This window comes from Trachymyrmex cornetzi, unplaced genomic scaffold (assembly GCF_001594075.2).
Source record: "Trachymyrmex cornetzi isolate Tcor2-1 unplaced genomic scaffold, Tcor1.1 scaffold16, whole genome shotgun sequence".
Taxonomy (NCBI): domain Eukaryota; kingdom Metazoa; phylum Arthropoda; class Insecta; order Hymenoptera; family Formicidae; genus Trachymyrmex; species Trachymyrmex cornetzi.
The window spans coordinates 7,010,895-7,035,051 of record NW_017296201.1 but is presented as its reverse complement, the minus strand read 5'-3'; the positions used below and the strand labels follow the sequence as shown (position 1 = coordinate 7,035,051).

Sequence of the window (24,157 nt, the reverse complement as noted above, 5' to 3'; positions counted from 1 at the left end):
ACCTCGTAACTTTCGCTGTACATGAAAAGCCGTCTGCGAAATCGTACACGTGCGAGTCTCTAATTCTTTTTGCAAGTCTACAAATAGATATATGTATAAGTACATTATATTATGAATTGTAGATTTTTCATACGACTTTTGGATACTGCCACTTACCCTTATTCGTGTGCGATAGAATATTGTTATGCAAGTTCTTCACGATAGAAACATTTTCAACTATAAGATGGATCAGACCGCGTATTTCCTCGGCCTACATTAACATACTGTGTCTCAATCATTCAATGAGAATATAAGATATATGATTTCATGATAACTCGATACGTTCATACATACTTCGTCAAGTAACTCTTTAAGCTTTTTATTTTGAGCTATTTGAAGGTGTACGTCCTGCAAGAATCCTCTGCCAAAAGTACTGCTGTTGCTTCGGCTCTGGAGAAATTAGTGTATTACGTGGTAATTCCGAGACTGTTTATTTGTATAAAAATATTTTCGGTAAGAAGGTATATTATATAATAATTATAAATATTTATAATTATTAATTATCTGTACACAATACTTCTATATTGTGTTTTTTAATCATAATAAGTTGATTCGAAAGCGAACAGTTTTTTTATTGAAACTTATTTGCACGTATGATTCATGCGCCAACGTATTGTTCGAGATGGTATACTTATTATTTCAGTTAGTAACTGATGTATTGGTCAAACTTTCTTTTTCGATACATTTCTAATTACAGAAAAAGTAAAAATACTAACGGCACGCAAATCAGCCATACGATCGCGGACCATGATGAGTATTCCTTTAGAATCGGCATGTAACTGATAATTCTGTGAGTGGAATAAATACAGTATGCTTCGTCTTATCTCTCTTATCAGTGCACTATGAATATCGGATAAAATCCGTTCTGCCGTTTCGTACCTTGTAGTTGATACATTGTCAATGGAGAAGCACTCCGCTATGAGTGCTTCTTCGACTGAAACGCGTGACACGCTTCTAACGTGCACATAGGTAGAAGATACTTTGCATCTGAAATGAAATAGGAAATGGGCACTTAGCAGCTGTGCGTCAGAAGGCCGTTGCAATTATACGTTTCTTTATCTAATTTATTAATTTAGAGAGCGATAGATTATATGTTAGTATTAAAAGATGTCATTTGTAAAATTATAATACTAAAGACGAAGTAATTACATTTTTAAAAGTAATTTTTATCACTCAACGTTAATCATTGATTCTTTTTCTTGTGTCTAGAAATCTTTTCTCTTCTTTTTAATATTAAAATTAGTAACGTTTATTTAAATAGAATTTAATAAAAAAACATTTTTGACACTAACTTAATATATGTATACATTAAAAGTAAGTTTACAATATGAATACTGCCAGATTCTTTTTCTTATATATATAAAAATATTTATAAATTTATTTATGAGGCACATAAATAATGTGTCCTGAAATAAAATGTAAAATTGTATTAATTTGACATTTGATAAATATTTATCCAAAAATAATTATCTAGAAATTTTCTGGAAAATATTTTATTCTATATTCTTAATTAAATTTAATATTTAAAAGCAGTAGAAAGTAATACAAAACAGAAAAGAAAAACTATTTTAAGATATTAATAGAGTTATATCCAGTTGCTTTTATTATAACAAACTATTTTAATTATTTTTAATTGATTGAAAAATAAATTTTATTTTATTGATAACATATACGTAATTGTTAATTATTACATTGGCACTTACAATTTGCAATAAATTTAATATTACAATAAGAAAGAACTCGTCAAATAGAAAATTGTAAAAAAATTTTAAATGATAAATGTAGTTTCCATTTATTTTAAAACAAAATATAAACAAAGAAACAGGCAACTGAAAGTTATATCGCTGTAATTCGTGCGAGCAAAAGATTGATTTATGTAAGCCGAAACGTCTGGTTTTTTTGGTACTTAATAAATCTTTTGCTCGCACGAATTACAGCGATATAACTCTCAGTTGCCTGTTTCTTTGTTTATATTTTGACCTTTTCGAGAGTTTATTTGTATTTCTCATATTTTAAAACAATTTTAATTTATAACATTCCGAATACTATGTGAACTATTCTGTGATATTTCGTAAACCAAACCTGGCTAATTTCATTGTATGTACATGCTTCTTTTTGCTTATATAAATTATATAAGCAAAAAGAAATTAATGATAAACATTAAACAGGAGTACAAATAGTATTAATTTAGCAATAGTTGTACAACATTATACGCGCATATAATATATTTCAAGGAACAATGATCGAAGTTGTTTCATGTAACGAAGTATATTTGTAACATATAATTTTATACATTAGAAGTCACCTGCTTTCTTTACAGAGAATTTTATTATTATTCTTTTTGCACTTTTTCGTTAACAATAACGATAACTACATCTAATGAACTGTGCTGTTTGTTAGGAAGACAGGAGTACTTATTACTTTTTTACAGAGCTAAAATTGTTACAAAATATTCAAATATTATTTTAGAGTAAAATGTTTAAATATCACTATATATTTTAACTTCGATAGAAGTTTATTTTTTAATAACTGAATAATAATATAAACGATATTTCATGCGTTCAATTATAATTGTTTAAAGATTATCCGGTGTGCGTCGATATTCTGTTTTATGTATATAATAAAATATATTAATTTCTAAACAAATGACTTTATCGCCTTGCATATCCCTTACACAGTAGAATAGATAAAAGATCTGGAATTTATATTTGTACCTACAATAAGAAAATATTTATCTCAAGGCAAATCAGTCAGTCTTATAAACTCATTAATTTCAATAAATCAACTGATATTCTTCTCATTAATTATATAATAATCAGTATAATTATTTCGTAGACAGACTGCTGAGATATATATGTATATGAAATTTTCATTGTATGTAATCGCATGAGATTACTGCTAATGAGATGAAGTTTATAAAATCTATTAGAGAATTTTCGATTGGACACACTAGTGCATATTAAAGTAGATTGATTTAATCTGAGTGTAAAAAAACTAAAATGCACATATCTTGAATTATAAGCTGCGTACTTTATCTAACAGCACGATAAAATGTATTGAATATTTCATGGTTTAACCAGTTTCCATGTTTATAATAAACATATATCTTTATGTTAATTTGTGTACGACGGCTTTAATGTGCACCAGTGCGTACTGAGTGCATCCAATCGAATTCGCTGTACGTGTTATACTGTGGAATATGACAGAATGAAGTAGATTATTTTTTTGACGTTCATAACATTCTAACGTCATCTTATATGTCTGACAATAGAAAACTGTATTAAAATATTTTTACCGAAATTTAGAATAGAACAGTATCATGATTATGTACACTACGTAATAATGGATCTATTTGTTTCGATCGTGCATTTTTATTAGTTTCAGTACTTAAAAGGAAAGGCTTTGGAGTGAAAAAGAACGATGCAAACAAACAGATCCTAATCACTTCCATAAAGACGGATTCCTGCTTACAATCTTTATTAATACAACTTATTCTGGTTGACGTATCCGTTGTCATTACTGCATGAAATTAAATTTCTCTTCATTGTCACACCTTTCGCGTGCTTATATTATTGTGATCATTAATATCACTTATGTAGTACAGAATAACACATGAAAAAGAATAGCTCTATTTTATTTTCAGTGTCGATAAGGGTTTCATCAGTACTAAGAAGATATATATATATATATATATATATTATGTTTCGCTTTCTTAAAAAAAATACATAACATTCTTTATATAATAATATATACAATAAAATAATAAAAAACTTTACATATAACATTCTTTTATGATAATAAAACTATCGACTTTAAAAACAGGCTACTCTTTTTCACATTCTATTTGTGCCTTACATCCTGCTTAAAAATACTGCGATCGTGGAGCCGAGCTTATCGAATAATATCTCGAGATTCTCGATATGGTAAGAACAAGATAGAGGAAGTATCGCTAACAGGATGCGGTTCGCACTCTCACTTTATCCCTCAGGTAATTGGCGACTTGCGTCTGCGAGTGTCGGACGGCCAGTTGAAGCGGCGTGATGCCTTCCTGATTTACGAGTAAAGGATCAGCCCCCGCTCCCACGAGCTGCCTCGCAACTGTCATATGTCCCGTCAAGGCTGCCGCATGTAATGCGCTTTCGCCGTTCTGAAATCATAAAGAAACCCAAAAGTTACTTGCGCATAAGAAATTACAAACATAGAATTTACATATAATTATAATAGATTAAAATTAACTTAAAACTAAATTGAAATAAAATAAAAGTAATATTTTTGACTTCAAGAATAAGTCTAAGACAAATAAAATGCCTATGTAAACTTCCACAGATGTTAACACGTTTAAATTATATATTCATAATGCAATAAATATAATTCGTAACTAATTGGGATTTACTTACCAAACGAAGTTAAAATAAACGTAAATTGAGGTCTCTTCAGTACAAAAGTCAAATATAACCGGCTTTATTGTACCAGTAATTTGTATTAAGACTTCCGTATTGAAGAGGACCAAATCCAGAGTCGAAACCTTTACGTTTGTTTTAACTTCGTTTGATAAGTATAAGAGATAAATGTATAACTAATGCACTAAAATCCACAGAGACTCACACAGGAATTTTACTTGTATAATTAAATTTAAAATTACACACGAATATTTTTGGAGTATTTAAAACTCGTTGATTTTTCTCTAACTCTTACCGGGAGTATGCCGAGTGAAGGACGATACTTGAGCAATTCGCCAATGACGGCAGTATGACCCTTGTGGGCGGCTTTGAAAAGCGGGGTTGCGCCGTCCTGCGAAAGGAAATTGTTTACGATGACAAGCCGTGTACAATGTGCATGGCACAATAGTGAGAGCTCACTTTCGGCGATTATACGACACGCGATCTACGTGAGACTTACGTGTCTCGTGGCGTCAACCTTCGCGCCGGCTCTCAACAGCCTCCTGACGACGTGATCGTGTCCCATTTGCGATGCAATCCACAGCGGTGTAGCGCCGTCCGTTCTTACCGCGTCCGTCTTCGCTCCGTGCTCCAGGAGGACTTCCAGAATACGAAGGTGGCCGTTCTGGGCAGCGATAAACAACGCCGTGGCACCGTCCTAAGTATCATCTGTATTTCTTAACTTTTTCTCATACTAATATCGCATTGTTACCAAATACATTGAACAATGTCTCTTCCGAATGAAGCGTGTTGATTACTTTAGTAGTAACTAAATCTTCATAAATTAAAGATTTATGTTTAACGAAATAACTGAATTAAGAGAAATCTTGATATTATTTATAAAGTCGATTTCCCGCAAGATAAACATCCCAGTGACCGGACATGTATTTATGTCGGGATACTTACACAAAATTTATTATTATTAGTCTTCACACACAATGCTCTTTTTATTACAATATAATTTAATTGTATTTAAAGATTACAATTAAATTATAATACTATATTTTTGAAAAAAACATTTGAGATTAATATAAATAAATAAAGTATTGTGTAAATGTCCGAACATATTATAGGTACGTGTCTGCAAGTCCACACATTAGGACGTTTACCTTATATTCAAACTTCTTCAATCAGATATACTGAGACTAGTATTCATAATTTGTTCTTATATTTAACGTCTTAAATAATGCCTTAAGATATAAAATTAATCACAGAACTGTTATTAGCTTCTTTAGACATTACTTAAAACGATCTTGAGATAAGAACAAATTATGAATGCTGGTCTAAGAATTATAATTGGCGAGCTTATTGGAGCCGGCATTTTAAACGCATTTTCTTACCTTCATATGAGCGTTCGGACTGGCGCCTCTCTCTATTAAGCCCTCCACAACGTCCAGATGACCGTACTGACATGCGACGAAGAGCGGCGTGCCGCCGTCCTGAAATCCACGTGGGACACATTATTAGGCCTGTTCTTTTTGGCTGAACTTTTGCATTAGTTCATCTTTCTTCCTCTTCTTTCCTCCTGGAGAGAAAAGGAAGAGAGTAACTGAACTGGTGCAAAAGTTCAGCCAAAAAGAACAGGCCTATTAGCGTTTAAAGAGCAGCGAGATCGGGTTACGCACACGCGCTAAGATCTCTGCCTCTCTACTTACTATGCTGCACGAATCCACGATCGCGCCATGCTCCAAAAGCAAATCCGCGATGTCCATGTATCCGCCCTGGGCGGCGAAGAACAAAGCCGTTGTCCCGGTCTGTGAACGCAAGACAAATGCAACATTATCATATGTGTATATACGGATTGAACTGGAAGCTTGAACTCGAAATTATATAAAATTCATAAGAAAATATTATTAGATCGAATATGCTATTTTTCCACTCATGAGTGTGTTAAATAACTAACTGTCTGAGAAATATAAAAGAAAATTTTTCTCTTTCGAAAGTTGAGACGCTTAAGATAAGCGGATCATCCCAAACATCCACAAAGTTTAAAGTGAAATATCACGAGGCCGAAAACTCTTCGCGATATGTACAATGTAACAGTTTCTATACAGGACGCAGAGATAAGCACTTTGAGACGATGAAAGAAGGTGAGAATAAATACATGTTTTATCTCCGAGAAGAGAAAACCCAACTTCTATAGATCTGCCTACCTAAGTAATTTAAACATCAAATATAAATGTGTCTGCATTATTTAAAAACAAATTCTAAATAGAAGATTAATGAAATAGAAGATTCATGAAATTAAAAATAGAATTAAAAAAAAAAAGATAAATAGTTTTTCCTCTTCTAATAAAAAGGACGAAGCGATTTTTTTCGGGTTATTTTTTCGCAACATTTTAAATTTATGCGCATATAATAATTTCATCACGCAAGGTACATATCGCGATGCAACAGCACATGCGCTAGAAATGCACAGAAAATTCGACGTGACGTCAGTTGCCACTTATTAATGACATGCAAATGTCACGTACGTCCCGTGACCCGTCTATAATTTATATCCACGATAAATCGACGTAACATGCGGACGTATAGTCGGCGATTGCGTCGACTGTGTCATTAATAATAATATCGAATATGGCATTTTATTGGTCGATGTGAAAGAGAAACGTCGATTTCCTTTGGAGTGCGATAGGCATTTGGATACAAACTTCTCTGTACGGTTCACTTAGAAATACGCCCAACTTTCTTCCATCGTTTGCACCTGTATACGTATATCTCCTCTATATAACACGAGGAGCTACGATATGTCATGCTTAACGGTAAACTTTAGCGGCGAGAACCGGTCGCGCGGAGCGGCCTTGATATTTCGAGCAAATGTCAAATCGAATCTCTTCTGGCGAAAGAAAGAAATGAGAAATTATTATTGCAAGGTACGCGATTCAGAAATTTTCCTATTTATTTTTCCTATTTAACACAAATATCGTCATACCAAAATTATTAAAATATCACAATTAATCTGTCGCTAATTAATTTTTTTACATTTATTAATTTATATAAAAATCTACTAAATGTATATAATTATATAAAACTAAAAGTATATAATTTTTTTTTCACAGCATCAACCGGCTATTATCAATCCGGAATCGTTGTAAAAGATTATCTCATCGGTGTTCTTTAGAATATTATTAATAAAACTATCGTTAGTACTGAAACTTGGCAGCCGCAAACTATCGATTTCTAGCAACATATAGCGCCGTATTTTACAATACAATGTATATGTCCTTCACCTGATTAAGATAATATCTTGTATTAAACCGTGACTATTCACTATCCGGAACACGTGTCGTGCTTGAATTGCGCGAATTTCCGAAACTTTTGTCGATCGCAGTTTCTGGCCGTTAGTTACGAGATACGGCTCTTTAGCCTACGACGAGACAATTAGAATTCAGCGTTACGCTTTCACGCGGGAAGATAAATTTTTCTGGACTGTCGGGTGATTTCTATCCTAACGGACGCGGGAAAGAGTTGTAAAAGGCAAATTGGAAGCCGGTTAGAACGAAATGTTAGTAAATTGCCAAACTCGTATGATGCTCTTTAAAGTAAATGCTGCGACGCTCGACACGCTTCCAAGAAGCGACCCAAGAAAATTGAACCATTCTCTTTCTGACGCATACAATGCAAATACTTAAGAAATTGCGGAATTTTTTAAAGTACATTTATCCCCCCCCCCCCCCCCTCAGATCTCTTTGCAAGTTCTTTCAAGAATGACACGCCTGAAGAATTGTAATGAGATAAAAGACTCCAATCTATACTATCCAAATCTTTAGAAAGAAGAATGATACAAACTGCGCGCAACTGACAAAAACAGTTCGTTTTTATTCCCGATATTTCATTTTACAAATTTAATTCCTGATTTAATTCCTAATTATAAATATATTGACTTCTCAATCGTCTGAATTATTTTAAAACTTTCCTTCATATATACTTGAGTTAAAAATTTTATTATTTTTTACTTCCATGTGTATCAAAATGTAAATCAATTCATTTCTGTAGTTAATTTCAAAATAAACAGCTACATTACAAATAAATATTTACATTAAAGCATGCACTTGGTAAAACAATTATTAAATTAAAGTTAGTTTAGTTATAATAAATTAAATTTGAGTTAAATTTAATAATTTTCTTGAGTTAAATTGTTAACTTCGTTGTTTTAATTAAATTAACGGTATAATTGAGTAAGAGCAACGGTGACCTAAAGAAATGATTAAAAATGAAATTGGGTACAATTTGATATTATTTAACAGTGTAGCGTCGCTAAGCGAGCAATTCACTGAACCCGATACAAGTAAAATGCACTTTCACTGCCATAAAAGCTCCAGTCCAAGGGAGCGGCGAACTCGTAGTTTTATCCGTTATGTATCCCGCCGTTCCACACCCTGACGCGATCATATCTTCGAAAGGTATAACGCAAATTAATTCTTCGATATTACTTCCGGGGAAAAGAGACGACGAGAAAGACCGGAAACTTTACGCTTCCGTTTTTGACCGTTCTGCTTCCTCCTTCTTTTTTCTTTCTCTTTTTTTTTAATTCCGCTCTTCTCCATTTGCAATACGTGGCGAACCTTATTCTCTTTTTTGCAACTTGCAGCGTATCTCTCTGCTGATGCACACGCCATGGAGTTACGTGTGCCGCGATGCGTGACGAACGAAGCGAGGACATAATACTTATACCTATCCATTACCGAACCGCAGAAATTCTATAACGTAACGATCAACCTGTCACGTATGGCCCGCACTGCTGTCGATCCTTTCGCATCGCTCTCAGTGTGATCATGCACATAAGGAGAACACGACGTAGAAATCCGGTCTGCCCAAGATCAAATGCCCGACACGTATTCGCCAGAGACTACCAAGGAAGCAATCTGAGCAAATCTCGAAACTAGATCTAGAGGCATTTTTCAGAAAAAATTCGTTTATTTCGCTAGACGTGAAAAATCTTCGAGTGTCGCGAACGACGAATGTCTTAATTAAATACAATTTTGTAAAGAAATCTGCACTGAGAGCATAATTCTTTTATCTCTTTAATCTTCCCTTTTAATCTTCCTAATCGTAAAATCTACTTTTTCGTGAGTTTCGTACGAATAATGTAAACGGTTGTGAAATATCGACAGAAATTGAATATCTTAATATCGATCGATGGAGAGATAAAAAGATTAATTGAATTGAGGATACGAATCGAAGATCTGATCGTAATCCAGAGATGTCTGAATCAGTCACGTGCGTAGCGGTACTACACTTACGGATGCAAATCCCACCGATTCAACATCGATCTCAAGTAGGACAACAAAAGGTCAGTTATTTTTGTTTGGCAAGCGCACGGAGCCGATTTTAATTAACTAACCGAAAAAAAAAACGGTCGAATGATAATTAGCAACGAATAAGCGCGCGATACTTTTACGTATGTATTGTATTAAATAAGAAATCGATTCGCACATTGAAGCTGTCACTCCAATTAATGTTCATTCTGTGACGAGAATGTCGCAGCTATGCAAGATCTAATTTATCGGAAGCTGAGTCGGGATGACCCGACAGGAGTCATTCACCCTCGTCAACGTTGTCCATTTTTAGACGATCGATAATCACGGGTAGAATTTTTAGACGGTACTATCTATTGAGAGAAAAATCTCGTCTTTTAAATTCTTATTTCCGCGTTCAAGATTTGTATGTTATATCTCATTCATGAAAATCAAGACTGTAATCAACGTCGGAGTTTATGAAAAAAAATGACAGATCTGTGTTAATGAGTTATAATAAGTTCGTTGGAAAATAGTAACACTTGATATTGAATTGATAGCAATGTTTTCTTGATAAATTCTATACTATTTATTTATAAATAGATAAAAGAATTATAAAAGCACACTTCCTTTCAGCACGAACTAAAGAGAAGAAATAAAAAATATGATCTATATATCCTACACTTATTAATGTTTCTATAAACGAACATCTGGCTGTCATGCCACGTGCGATTTTCCTACGTATACCTATATATGATGATACTCGCGATAGTATGAATAACACGTTTAAATAGATTGTAGACACACTGTGTCAGCGATAATTCCTGAACTTCCACGTTACCGTCGTTGCGTGTTTTGCACAGGTACTCCGCTATTAAGAGGCACATTAGAATCACGCGAACTTACACGCACGAACGTTATGGCACAAGCTCACGGTATGCTCAGGCAACCTTGAAATATTGCACCCGTCTTGTTTTTCTCTCGTGCAATTCGTTTCTCACCTCGTGATATTTATTCAAGTCGTTAAATGTTCCATCAGGTCACCATTCCAAAATCCATGCGGCGCTAAAATGCCATCGGTGTGGCTTATCTAGATTTGAGGAGAAATACACGAGTTTTCCTCCTTAAAATTATCGCTTTACGCCATAATCACGATTACTTGGGGATTTATTAATCGATTGCTACGCATACCGATAAATTGATATGGAAAGCGAAATGAGATACAATTATCCCCGTAAGTAATGGTCTCGTAATCTTGAGGTATTAATTTAAACAGGATCGCATTTTCCAGTCCATGAAAATGACCCTGAATCCGCCGATTGCGTAAGATGACGAACGCGTTTAACGGGTTCTTTATGAAGGTTTGCGTAATTTTGCGCCGAACGTGACGCCATCATCATTTACGCTCAATCTTGGAGGAAGAGCACTACTGTATGATCAACTCGATTGTCGAACGTTACACATTCCTATTTCCGAACACGTTTACTCATCATGTAACATTTTTTCTCTCTTTTTCTTTCACGTTTCTAATAGTGATCATATCCGTCAGAAAATTGGCAATTATTTCGAACATATTTTGCCAATCAATATTTTTTTTAAATTAATATATGTTCAATTTTTTATTATATAAAAAGTAAGATGGAAAGAATCGAAACTGACTTCTGAAATATTCATATTCAAATTTTTACATTTTTCAGTTTTATAAACTGCGTGCCAATTCATACTTGAAACGCAAACTGAAGCTCAAATATTAGTATCTCACATTAGATTAATCGTCAATTTAATAACGATGCTAATAAGCATCTTGAAAAGTATTAATAATTAAAATAAAAATTATTAAACGGAATCAACTTCATCGTGAGAGAGAGATTTTTACTCTCTTCAAATTTCGTTTTTTCATTTTTCGAGACATATAACAGAACGTCAGTTCATCCAACTCTGGAAATCTTGTCATCAATTTGCATACAATGCCGCAATTCTAGATGACACGAGACACCGAGGAAGAAAGAGGGAAGCGTGGGCATGATGATAAATCCTCTTGAGGCACTTAAAAAAGGGATGCCCGACAGCTTCCTGGTGCACCGCGTGACATGTCACACGATAAGCTTTTTATGTCTCGCTGAGATGCCGCGTTTAAAGTGACAAAGACGATGCTCCAGGAAGTTCTCAAAAATTCTATTTCGAGATATCATAATACTCGGAACGAAGCATCTAAAGATAGGATCTTTAATAAGGTCGCCAAGTCGAAATCGTTTTATGAAATCTTCGATAAACGTGAAAACTCATTTTTCTTTCAGGAACACACTTTTTAAATATAAACGACTGAAAATGGGTTAAAAACGGAGCTTTTTACAAATTAAGATTTTAAGAATATAAATAAGAATCTTATTTGGTTATCAAATTCTACATTAATAAATTATTAATGTCATGAAACTTGCGGTTATATCAGAATATACAGGGTGGGGAAAAAGTATGGAAGCAAACAATTATTTCCGAAACTATTCATTTTTCGACAAAATGTCTTAGACATAATTTTTATGGTATATATGCAGTGTTTTGTAAACGTTTCGACATCAGCTACACGAATCTGTAACAAAAACTGACGAGTTCCATTTGAAATTTTTTACGTTATTTGTATGCAGCTCGTAAGGGTCATTTCAAGGTCATGCCGTCTATGCCACATAATACATCTTTTCATACCATAAAAATTATGTCTAAGACATTTTGTCGAAAAATGAATAGTTTCGGAAATAATTGTTTGCTTCCATACTTTTTCCCCACCCTGTATATTACGAAATATTTAAGAAATCATGGAAAATAATGATGTCTTCATTGCGGGAAAACTATTTCAAGATTGATCGGAACGTTTCCTGAAACTATTATTACGAAGTGACTATTATGATACATTTCGCATACTCTATTACATATCCTTTAATCGAACATAATTAAATAATTGAGATCTGTTTTATGGCGGCGATTAAATTGCAATCGGTAGATAGTCTCACGACTGTAATACTCGATGCCGGTTTTACCACGGCTATTAATGTTAATATCTAAAAGAAAATAAATAAAATAACGTACAATTCTGAAGACGTATAATAATACATCTTTCTACCTTCTTTCTGAGAATTAAACGTAAGAAACGTAATAACGTACATGTAGAAAAACAAATAAAACAACGATTATATACATATAATTAATGTATTATTCATACTTCGTTATAACTGTTTTACGGTCGTGGTTACGCGATTATAAACGAACTTTGTGACGATTAAAAAGAGTTAAGTTACACGCTACGTTACTCGATGATATTTTCGCGGATAATGATAAGTTCGCGTACACGAAGTAATAGCAAATTCGATTGGACGCACTCAATGTGCAATAGTACACATCGTCGTAAAAACTCATGTAAAAATGTGTTTAAATATAAATATAGAAACAAAAAGAACCGTTTTGTTAAAGTATTAAAAAGCTAGAGACAGATCTGAAAATAATTATGTAGGGTGCTCTAATTAGAATGTTAAAACTTTTTGCAGCATTGCACATGCTTGAGGTTGCTACGTAATTATTTAGGTGGTCAACAAAATTATTTTCAGTAATTATTTTCAATATTTAGTTAAATTTTTAGATACTTCAGCAAAAATACTTTGCTTTTTCAATAAAAAAAGAAACAAATCGCGAAATCTTCAATATACTTTATTATGCTGTTAGATAAAATATGTATTTTATAATTAAAAATATTCACATTTTTAACTTTTATATTCAAATTAAATCAATATACAACGATTTTAATATGCAGCAGTGAGTACTAGTACATTCGAATTCGCTTTATTAAAAAATTCTCAAAATATCGCTTATCTCATCGATGACCACCTTACATAAAGCTCGTTATTGGTAAGAGATAAATTGTACGACACAGAGATAAAAACCCGATAACTTTCTTACTTATAGTTGCCTTGCGAGCAAGTAAAAATTGAAAAATTAATAAATGTCAAATTGATTTCTTGTACATATATATACTTACGCATTCTCTCCAATATATAAAAATAAAAGCAAAGGCTATGTTCTAATTTAACGTCTCGTAATACGCTAATATTGTAGTAGACTAAGGATTTTTAGCCATTAATTAACGTGGGCGCGTACGAGTTGTCTCTGTTATTACCATTAGGCTTTCATTCATTCTCCACGGGGATATCATTCATTCGCGGATACACTCGATCTTTGACACAGGTCAAGACTTACCAGCCTTTTGGCATTGGGATCCGCCCCTTGATGCAACAGCTCGGTCACGGCGTCCATGTGGCCACCAGCGGCGGCTAATATCAAAGGTGTCGTGCCGTCCTGAAAGAAAACCGACCTTGTTTGCAAAACTTCGCTCCGACGATTTAATTAGACGCGAAACTTTCCCGCCGGTGAACGCTAAACTCCAGCGAATGTATGCCGGTGAATATTTTCTAATCAATCTTCTTGCGAACTATTAAGATTCGCGCTAAATGTCCTAATGATTAAAAGACTACTAGTGCAATTAGCACACTTGTATTAATTCCAGTTTGCCACGTATGGGTTAAACTGTCCCAAGCAAAGAATTTACATGTATACATTTTTACGAACACACTTTATCTTTTTATAATTAAAAAAATCTAATTTACAACGATTAAGGAAAATATAAACTTTAATTATTTTGTACATTCAAATATACATACGCAAATATAGTCACAGTATCTCATCAAAAAGTAACCAATAGGTTACCAATAGGTGCTTTCCATTTAGTGACACAAGTCGATACAAACATCGTTCTATTATTCTTTATATTTAAAGAGCTAGTAACAATGATAGTACGACACTTGTGTCGATTTGTGTCACCCAATGTCTAAAAATATCGACAAGTAATACAAAGTTTCGCAAAATGTTGATCGGTATTTCTAATAGAAAAGAATCGCGAATGACAAGAAGTATTATTAATTAATTTCCTTGTTGACTAAACAAACATATGGTGATTTGCTTCAGCCCTGACATTGACAATTCCACGTAGATGAGTTTGCAAAAATATAGACGTCGATAAAACGTGTTCGGTTTCCCAAGTCGAAAAGTGGTACAATTAGTGTCCGCATTGATCTAATAAACCACTTTCAAAAGACGCGCAGAGAAGAGTAACGTTACTCGTGCTGCTCGCTCCTTGTCATTTGCATAATAAGTCAACAGCAAGGAGAGAAAATAGCCGGTAAATCGCGCTTTTGCCGTGATATCGTTGATCTATCGCGAGACTATTGTAATCAGGAACATGAGTTCCTGTCTAATCGATTTCCGACAGCAATCTCACGCGATGATCTTATTGTCTTGAGCTGTGATGAACCGACTGAATGAACCGATTTCAGCTGATAAAACTGATCCAATCAAATATCGTACTTCAGGAAGGCACAGATTAGTATTACGTATGATGTTCGTGTAAATCGAAACATTTTTGAAAATCGTGATGAAAATCCTGATCGTTTGAAAAATCGTGTCTGAGAAATGTCCACGATAACGAGATCTTACTTCGGAAACTGAGGGTATTGCACGGTACTGACCTTGTCCTTGCAATCAACGTGAACGCGTCCGGAATCCAATAAAACACGAAGACGCTTGGCGTCCCCGCGTGCCGCCGCCAGATGCAGCTCCACATCCCAAGGCGACTCTTTCTGAAAAAGCGAGAACCAAAGATAACACAAGTTAATAAAACATTAATTAATTTCTAATTTCTTGATCAACGCAAGGTTACGGATCGGAGCGACGTAAACATGAAAAAATGTTAAAAACAAAAGTTTTTTTACGTCTCAAGAATTTATTAGAATTATTAAAATCATGACAATATAAAATTGGAAGGTTCGATACAGGAAAATAGGGAAATCTACATTTTTCGAAATTTTTTCACTTAAAAAATCTTTTTACAGTGGAAATTAATTACAAAAGTTACATATATTAATAAATGACAAAAAGTATATAAATAATAATTTGATTAATTTTGAATAATCCCAATTTTTTTACAATCTTTTTAGATTTCTAGAGAATTTGATTTTTTTTTTAATTTTCATATTTTTATACATATATAAACTCAATCAATTTCGACATTAATATAATATAATACAATAAAAATATAATATTCAAATTATTATAAAATAAATTGCTGTGTTGGGGCTCTTCAATTACTGCTTATCGAAGAATATTTTCATATACAAATATCCAAGTCTTTTTTATATTTAAATAATGGAAAAACATTTCTATATCGGAGTTCGAATATATGAGCTGTGTATTGGACATGTAATGGAATATGAATGTAACTGAATATATAGATGAGCTCGTTAGATTGTTGGGACCATCTAAAAGGTCGTTAAATATTTTTAGCGCTTCCATAATCTCAGAGATATGCTCGAGGTTGTCATTGGGATCGATATTTCTCGGGATCGTAGATCCGACGGTTTTTATTTCTCTCGTTTATGACTTCTAACGGTGAACCCATCGGCGCAAATGTTATACAGCCTGAGTATCGTCGGTCTTTCGCCGCGATGATGATCGAAATAATATGTCGACCTTCGCTTTCGAGTGTTTATAGAGTGATTCGACTTGCGGTGCAAACACGTTCTTGCATGGAGAGAGAAAACATCTCGAATGATTTCTCGGGGAATAAACGCCTGTGTCCTCGACGCGTCGCTCCTGCGAATTTATGTCTGAACGGAACTCGCACTTCGAAATATTTCGAAAGATTCCACGGACGAGGAAGAAAAATAGGATTGTAGGCCCCCCGATATCTGTAACTTTGTATCCGTTAGCCTGTAGTTTACTGATTCCGGACACTCGTCACGGATCGCAAACGTAAAATTGCAAAACACGTCGGGCTGTATGCTCAATGGCGCGGAAAAATCTTATTACAGGATTTTGCAGCGAGTCTGTAACACAACAAGGAATGTCTCTTTCGGATATGTAGAACACGAGAAATAAATCTCGTATCAACGAATGTTATAGCCTTGTCATTTTTGCGATGTTAAAGGATAATTATTAAATTACAAAAATTATTAGAAAGTTATTGAATATAATTATAAAACTTATTAAAAGATAATTTTTGTGTTATAAAATTCAAAATTATAAGATTAAATAATATAATCATGCTACTAAAATATTCAGCATTGATCATTACATCTAATTGTAAGAGGCGAAATATTTTCATTATTAGATTGTTCAAATTTCGCACACATTGAACTAGCTGTTTTTTATCCAAGCAAATCTTTCTCACTCGATAAAAAGATATCCTAATTGTATTCTATAATAATTTATAAATGTATCATTTATACATATCATCATAATTGTATTCGGAGCACATCAACTTTGAGAGAAAATATATAACCTGTTCAAAAATTGAAATGAGTTATTAAGTAAAATTATTTCATGTTTTATTATGAATTCCTAATCATCAGTTAAATCAGTTTTGAAATTCAAATTATAATGATACATGTACCTACTTTATTGTATGTCTAAAAATTTCACATCTCTGCATCGAATAGATGTGTTCAACGGCAATAATTTCTAAACGTGGCTTTCGCGGAGCTACACTTTTTTCCGCAATCTCGACCGTAATTAGCGCGCGCGGCCGACAATTAAAGCTTTAATTAAAATATCAAAACGATGCATCTACCAAGAATAACCACTCATGTCGTTATTTGCGTCTTTTCTTTTAGATATATTTATATTGAATGTTATGATGTTCTAATATTGAAACTTCAAACACTATATTGTCATTATTAATTATTACTGTCGAAACTGCCTAATTTCATAACTGCCTATTTAACAAGTATTACAATACCAATTTTCCATACGCAGTTATGAACATCTAAAATTATAAATAGAAGCCTTTCTTGAATATTTATCGCTCAAATGTAACATAAAAATCATACACGTGTAATTAAATCATTATATTCATTAGTTCTATATACGTCGAAAAATAAATTACAGCAAGAGGTTGTGGCGCAGATTTCTCGATCATCGTAGATTTATCAACCAGTTTTAACAGCCTGATTCGACCAGTCTAGTGTAAAAAATCTTACGTAACGCAGATAGAAAAAATATGATGAACAAGCTATTAAGCATGCCCCGCCGACGTCGGCAACGCGACCGGCTTTAGAACCGACTCTACATACTGTTCGATATTATGTAATGCGTATCACGAACAATATCACGCTGATAATGTCTGTTTACAGTGCATAAACTCAAATACGTTGAAATTGTGATAATTACGCGATTATTGTCAGTCAGCGCCGCGTATTCCAGCTCGATCAATCTATATTCTAGGGGATTAATTCAGTCAATTGTGTATCTTGAAATGAGGTGAAAATTACAAGAGTGAACAAATTTTTTCAAATATTTTTTTATACCCACATTTATTATTCTAAACACTGAGAATAACCTAATAATCAGAGGTCGAAATGTTTGTATTTAAATTTTATAGATATATATTTTAATACTTATATATATGTACATATAATAGAATTTTTGGCAAAAAGAACCAACTTTGGTTTTTATGCTCCTTTTATCTGATAATTCGATTTATTCATAAAGATTTTGATAATTTGAATTTAAACAAATTTACTAGATATGAAAACCAAACGTTCAGTAGCTTTGCAATTATCGTAAAATTCTTTCTGAACATGATTGTGATTTATACATTTAGATCCAGTGAAGAACCAAGAGCAAGATCAATCATGTTAAGAATCTTACAACAGTTGCAAAGCTGCTTTTTCTGCTAGATGCAATCGATGAAATCATGATAAGACCAAGTGAACCAATTTCAAAGATGCGCAGTCGTTTAAAGTAATGACGACATTTGTAACCAATTAGAAATTGGCCTCAATTTTAAAGGCCAATATATTATAGTCACTAATCAGAAATTTGCTCCAAATTAAATTCAGCTGTCATTATGTGCAACGTTACAGCTGGTTTTCTTATATCATGAATGAAATTATAAATATTTTAGTAAATTTGCTCACTTTTGTAATTTTTTACCTCCTTTCAAAATTCACAATCGACCCCCAAATAAAAAAATTGCCAGACAATCGACTGTCATATCTTCGCGGTTAGTTTTCTAATTCGGAAATGTCCGAATCAGCAGGCACGACAAAGCTCTTCGCCTTTCGGCTTTTAATCGTGCTCGCGCAGGTGCACCTATTCATCGTCGCAGACTGGAAATAACACGCGCTGTAACTATATAGAGATAAGACGTATGTGTGTGTGTGTGTATTTCTTGTCGCGCTTTTAATACGCGACCTTCAAGTTTTTCGTTTGTTAGATACGCAAATCATGCTCGACGTTGCGACTCCCAAGTTGAAAGGAAAAAAATAGTATATCAAGAGCCAATCGAGATAAGAGCTGTATTTTTTCGATTTCCCGGAAGAGAAGACAATCGACTCGTCGGAGATAAAAGCACAGCAACAATAAAGCATCCGCAGAGAAATAAATTGTATAAAAAGTTTCATATAAACGATGTTCCAAAATTCACTGTCAGTGCTGAAAATAGTTTACGTTATCCGCATTATAGATTTTCACACACTGAAAAAAATTCCTAAATCTAACATTTTCTTGAATAGGACTAAAATAAGTAAACATTTCCTTATTGCAAATAAATGTTTACTTAATACTATTCAAGAAAATATTACTTAGAATTAGGAAATATTTTTTCAGTGCAGTTATTTATCAGTTATCTTTTATAAAACAACTTTCCCAACCCTAAATTTTTTAGGTACTGAAAATGAATTTTGGAATACAATCATAATAAACATTATTAAGTCTTTGCGATCTATACAATTATTTCTCGTAAATAAGTGAAGATAAAAAATTATGCGTATTTCTTCAATTTCATCTAATTGGTCTAACATGAATTAAATATACTTCAAGAAGTTTATGGATAAAAATATAGCTTATCGATTATTGTGTACAGATTCGTATTCGATGAATTATAAATAAGCTATCGCAACGCATTGTGTCGAATACAATTTATCATCGAGTTAAGTTTAATAATAATAATTTAACACGGGCCGGAAAGATCCTGTCCACAAGGTAGCGAATTTGATTGAGCAAATTAAATAAGTAAATAAATAAGTAAGTATTTATAAATTAATAAATAACATTATCATTTGTTTTATATGTAAATCGCCGAGAGAACAAACATCTCAAACTGTAAAAAATATCAATTTAACCAAATCCCAACTTTACACGTTACTCTTACCAAAAAGAAGCTGCTCTTAATTTCGAACGATACGAGAGGGTGGCGAAGCGTGTTATTTAATTTGTTCTCTACAACACAATTGTATGTTCTATAGCTACAAAATTATCACATAACAAACAATATGGAAGGACAAGAATGTCCTTCCAAAGTTTATCGAATCTAGAGGAACAAAAGACAACGTCCAGGGAGGCTGGGAGACGAACATTTCTCGCGGGGGAGGATACATCCGCGCTGAATCCTGGCGTTTCTCCGTGCACTCACCTTCATGGACATGTTGAACCTCTGCCGTGCGTATTCCGATCAATTATTCGTTCAGTCCTGCCGAAGCGCATCGCACGTCCCGTCGCCGCCGAGCGAGCGTTCGTGCAACATACAATCACTGTCGATCTGTCCAGCGCGAAGCGCGCTTCGCTACTGAATGCGAGCCGCGAGCGGCGAGCCACTAAACGCGGCCCGTTCCGCCCGTTTTGAAGCACCGCTCTCGCCAGTCTCGCCAGGGTGTTCCGCCCGTACGCGCGCGACGGCCGGTAAGCGTCGTCATCGTCGAGTCGTACTCGTCGGTCGACGAATCGCGCATAAACATACGACACGTAGTCGCGAACAATTGCGAATAGACGGGGCGCGACGGACCACCGCAAGAGTCCGAGAGTATCGGATGAGAGAAGGGGGGGAAGATGCGCTGAGAGTCTGCGACAGAACGGGAAGTGCACGAATACAATAATCTCCAGAGGATCGTCTCACCTCGCGCATGCGCGGAGGTATCGAAATGTTTTAGGCGAAATCGGCGAAATGGTGAATAATAATTATTTGTTTGCGTGGCTTTGAAATTCCCAAATAGTTTGTACTTAAAACGAGATTATATGTGTAGATATTTGAGCGTTGAAAAAAGAAAGGAAATTCTGAGTGCAAAAAGTGCTAGCAACATAGTAGACCTATGATATATTACACATAAGTATCGACTTGAATTTCAAATTTGATTACAGATTCAAATAACAGAACGCGAGATAATTGATTTAATAACTTTCAAAATATTGCAAGATATGAGTTATATGTATATTTGATATAAAAAAAACCGATGTATTCCTTCCTCTCCTCGAATGTAATTACAATGCCTGTATCAGGGCAATTTAGAGCTGCGAATAGTTTAATTCTTACGTATAATACGTATGTGTAATACGTATAATACGTATAATACATATAAAACGTACGTATAACACGTATAACATATGGTATTATACGGTATAAAAACCATGTATAATACGTATGTTTAATACATGCCCAACCCTGGCCTGTATAGATAAATTAATTTCACAGTGTGTAAAATAAAAATTTCATAACATAAAATTAATATAAATTATATGGTAATAAATATTTATTCGAAAAATGTATTATTATTGCGCGTCTGTGCATTGTAATATATTTTTCAAATAAATATTTATTACTACAGTCTTCTTTATAAATACAGAAAGTGCAACATAGTACAGTTAACAAGGATTGTTCAGATTGTTTCTATTCGACGCACACAACCACAGAATTCCATGTTCCATCGTTCCATATACATCCAATAATTCCACATTCCATTCCAGTCCTCCATCTTTCATTCTTTCATTCCGCAGTCTTTTCGAGCGATTGACGTGCAAATTGTAAGTATGACAAGTATTTACTAAAGAATTAATGCTACCACATTCTGCTTGCCCAAATAGCACACTAATCTACTGTTTTACGGTGTTATTGCAGCTGTAAAGAAACATGGAGAACGATTTGGGCAATCTGGTCGACTTGTACATCCCTCGAAAATGGTAAGACGCAAACACACGTGGGTTACAGATAATTCCCATAAACTTTGTACCGAACGCGAACGAGAACTTTGTGTCTAGATGATCAATCAAATTCGCTACGCAGATTTTTTTATTTAGTAAGATTAACCGTAGCGTGGGCGATACATAAGCAGCGATTTGCAAGTGAGGTTAGGTGACTCCGTACAAATCTATGGATCTATTCTTTGTGGCTGAATTGTGTACACTTGTTATACTTAAAGGCTCAATTTTTTATTTTCTGATCAACTTGTGGATGGATTTGTTAAATTCTCTAGTTTTTCATACATGTTTCTTTTCAAGAATAGAGACTCAGGTCTTATAAATCTATTTTAGCCATAGATCAACTTCTTTCATCTATTGATTCTTGTGATCTCACATTTGAAGCAGAATATATACATCTACAGACAGAAGAATTTTAGGAAAATGCACAAGATATACTTATTTTTCTGGAAAGAATAGATTTAAATCTGTGATTTTTTTCTGTGTAGTTCGGCGAGTAATCGCATCATCCATGCCAAAGATCATGCATCTATACAGCTGACTCTGGCCGATGTTGATCCAGAAACAGGTCGCATGACCGATACTCACAAGATGTATGCAATCTGTGGAGCAATTCGTCGAATGGTAGGTTTAATTAAGTTGTGTGTGTGTGTGTGTGTGTGTGTGTGTGTGTGTGTGTGTGTGTGTGTGTGTGTGTGCGTGCGCGCGCGCGCGCGCGCGCTGATTTATATAATTAAAATTCCTTAAAATATTTTAAATACAAAATTATACTATTTAATTGACGTAATTTAATTGACGTATTTCTACAATAAATTTTAATATTGTCAGTATTGTAATATAAATTTGTATTAATTTCATGAAGTCTTGTCCTAATTTTATGTTCATAGGGAGAATCCGATGATTGTATCGTAAGATTGACGAAGAACGATGGATTATTATCTAAAAACTTTTAATTTAAGTTATGTGACAAGTCTATTTCCAATAAATTAAAAAAATATAAAACAGATTTGATTATTTTTTTAACTTACCATAATTCTATTTATACATAGTATTATGTTAATTTATTAAGTAGACAGTAATTTGAAAGATTTATTCCTGCGAGCGATCATTCATCAAAAATAGAAAAATTTAATTAAAGGGATAAAATTAATTTAAATTTTCCTTCGATTGGGTACTATTGTTTGATAAATGTTTAAGTTAATTAGGTATTTTAATTTATTTTTATATATTTTTTAAAGATAAATATATTATTGAAATTATATGTATACGTACATATTAGAAAAAAACTTTACTGCGTATATTTTAATAGACATGAATTAATTAAAAACTGATTTTTTTTACCTTTAAATTCGAGAAGATTGATTCTCCGTTGTATTAATTTGTGTAATTTTAATGTTAATCATCGCGTAAAAGAGGAAAAAATAAATAAACGTTCATCACAGAAAATATCTATCTTATTTTATTATAGTTATATAAATTGAAATTAATTAAATAAATTGATTAATAAATAACGATATTTTAAAAATGCGTTGCCTTTATTAATAAACATATGGTGGATTTGCGTTGTACAATAGTATACAACTTGTACTATCGATTATTTATTACATGTCGTAATATCGAAAATGTTAAATGTATTATACATATTTAATATCTTAATAGTAACCGTAGAGAGAAATAAAAAATACTTAATCACAACAATATTAGTCTAAAAAATTTTTGCTTTCGGAATAAAATTTATATTATTGATTTCAATAACGCAAATTAGTATTTATTGTTATCAATAATACTGGCGTATTCCACATTTTTCGATTATTAATAAAAATGTCTCATTATCAGACAATTAATATCAACAGCACATTAATTTTGAAAAAATTACTATATTAATTACTATAAATACTATAAATACTATATAATACTATACAATTTTTTTAGACGATTTATCATGCATCTATGTTTGTTAAATCAATATCGATATACGTCTACGACAATATCATATGAAAAGAATACATTTTTTCTTAACATATAAATTTGTAAAAATGATATGATTTCCCTTCATTTACCTAAATTTTAATACGTTAAAATATTTTCGTACAAATTAGTTTAGAATTATACTAATGATTTTACTGAAAGTTGGTTAATTGATCGGTAGCATCTTATTTTAACACAATTTTTAGTACATTATTTCGCAAAATTGTATAATGGTATATTAATGTTATATAAAACAAATACTAATAGCATAGACCTCTAGATGTCCTGAGAACATTTATATATCTTTTGAACATCCTATAAGGACATCCCGGTAAAGTGTACTATTATAAGGTACATGTTTTATATAACTTATATAATATAGATTACATTTATAAAAAAGATAATATT

The 24,157-nt window shown here is 33.1% G+C and overlaps 2 protein-coding genes across 3 annotated transcripts in view; one reads left to right on the top strand and one right to left on the bottom strand.

Moving 5' to 3' along the window:
• The window catches only part of LOC108758850 (ankyrin repeat domain-containing protein 29), a 31,085-nt gene extending 10,335 nt beyond the window's left edge, over positions 1 to 20,750 (bottom strand). Inside the window, exons 1-11 of the mRNA XM_018504021.1 lie at positions 20,226 to 20,750; positions 15,283 to 15,393; positions 13,958 to 14,056; positions 6,134 to 6,232; positions 5,819 to 5,917; positions 4,939 to 5,136; positions 4,735 to 4,830; positions 4,016 to 4,186; positions 334 to 429; positions 157 to 250; positions 3 to 77 (exon numbers count right to left, since the gene is read on the bottom strand). Coding sequence (XP_018359523.1) covers positions 3 to 77; positions 157 to 250; positions 334 to 429; positions 4,016 to 4,186; positions 4,735 to 4,830; positions 4,939 to 5,136; positions 5,819 to 5,917; positions 6,134 to 6,232; positions 13,958 to 14,056; positions 15,283 to 15,393; positions 20,226 to 20,237 — 1,150 coding nt within the window. The 5' untranslated portion in view covers positions 20,238 to 20,750. The remainder of the gene's footprint in view (positions 1 to 2; positions 78 to 156; positions 251 to 333; positions 430 to 4,015; positions 4,187 to 4,734; positions 4,831 to 4,938; positions 5,137 to 5,818; positions 5,918 to 6,133; positions 6,233 to 13,957; positions 14,057 to 15,282; positions 15,394 to 20,225) is intronic.
• A 743-nt stretch (positions 20,751 to 21,493) lies between these two features.
• On the top strand, positions 21,494 to 22,781 carry RpS21 (ribosomal protein S21). Of its 2 annotated transcripts, none has more exons than XM_018504020.1 (4): positions 21,494 to 21,607; positions 21,702 to 21,763; positions 22,270 to 22,405; positions 22,669 to 22,781. In XM_018504020.1, exons 2-4 carry the CDS (start codon positions 21,714 to 21,716, stop codon positions 22,732 to 22,734), a joined length of 252 nt encoding a protein of 83 aa, XP_018359522.1. In that variant the 5' UTR covers positions 21,494 to 21,607; positions 21,702 to 21,713; the 3' UTR covers positions 22,735 to 22,781. The 2 variants fall into 2 exon arrangements, with proteins under 2 accessions (XP_018359522.1, XP_018359521.1); XM_018504019.1 differs by having other exon boundaries at positions 21,561 to 21,607; positions 21,691 to 21,763.
• Positions 22,782 to 24,157: the final 1,376 nt, after the last annotated feature.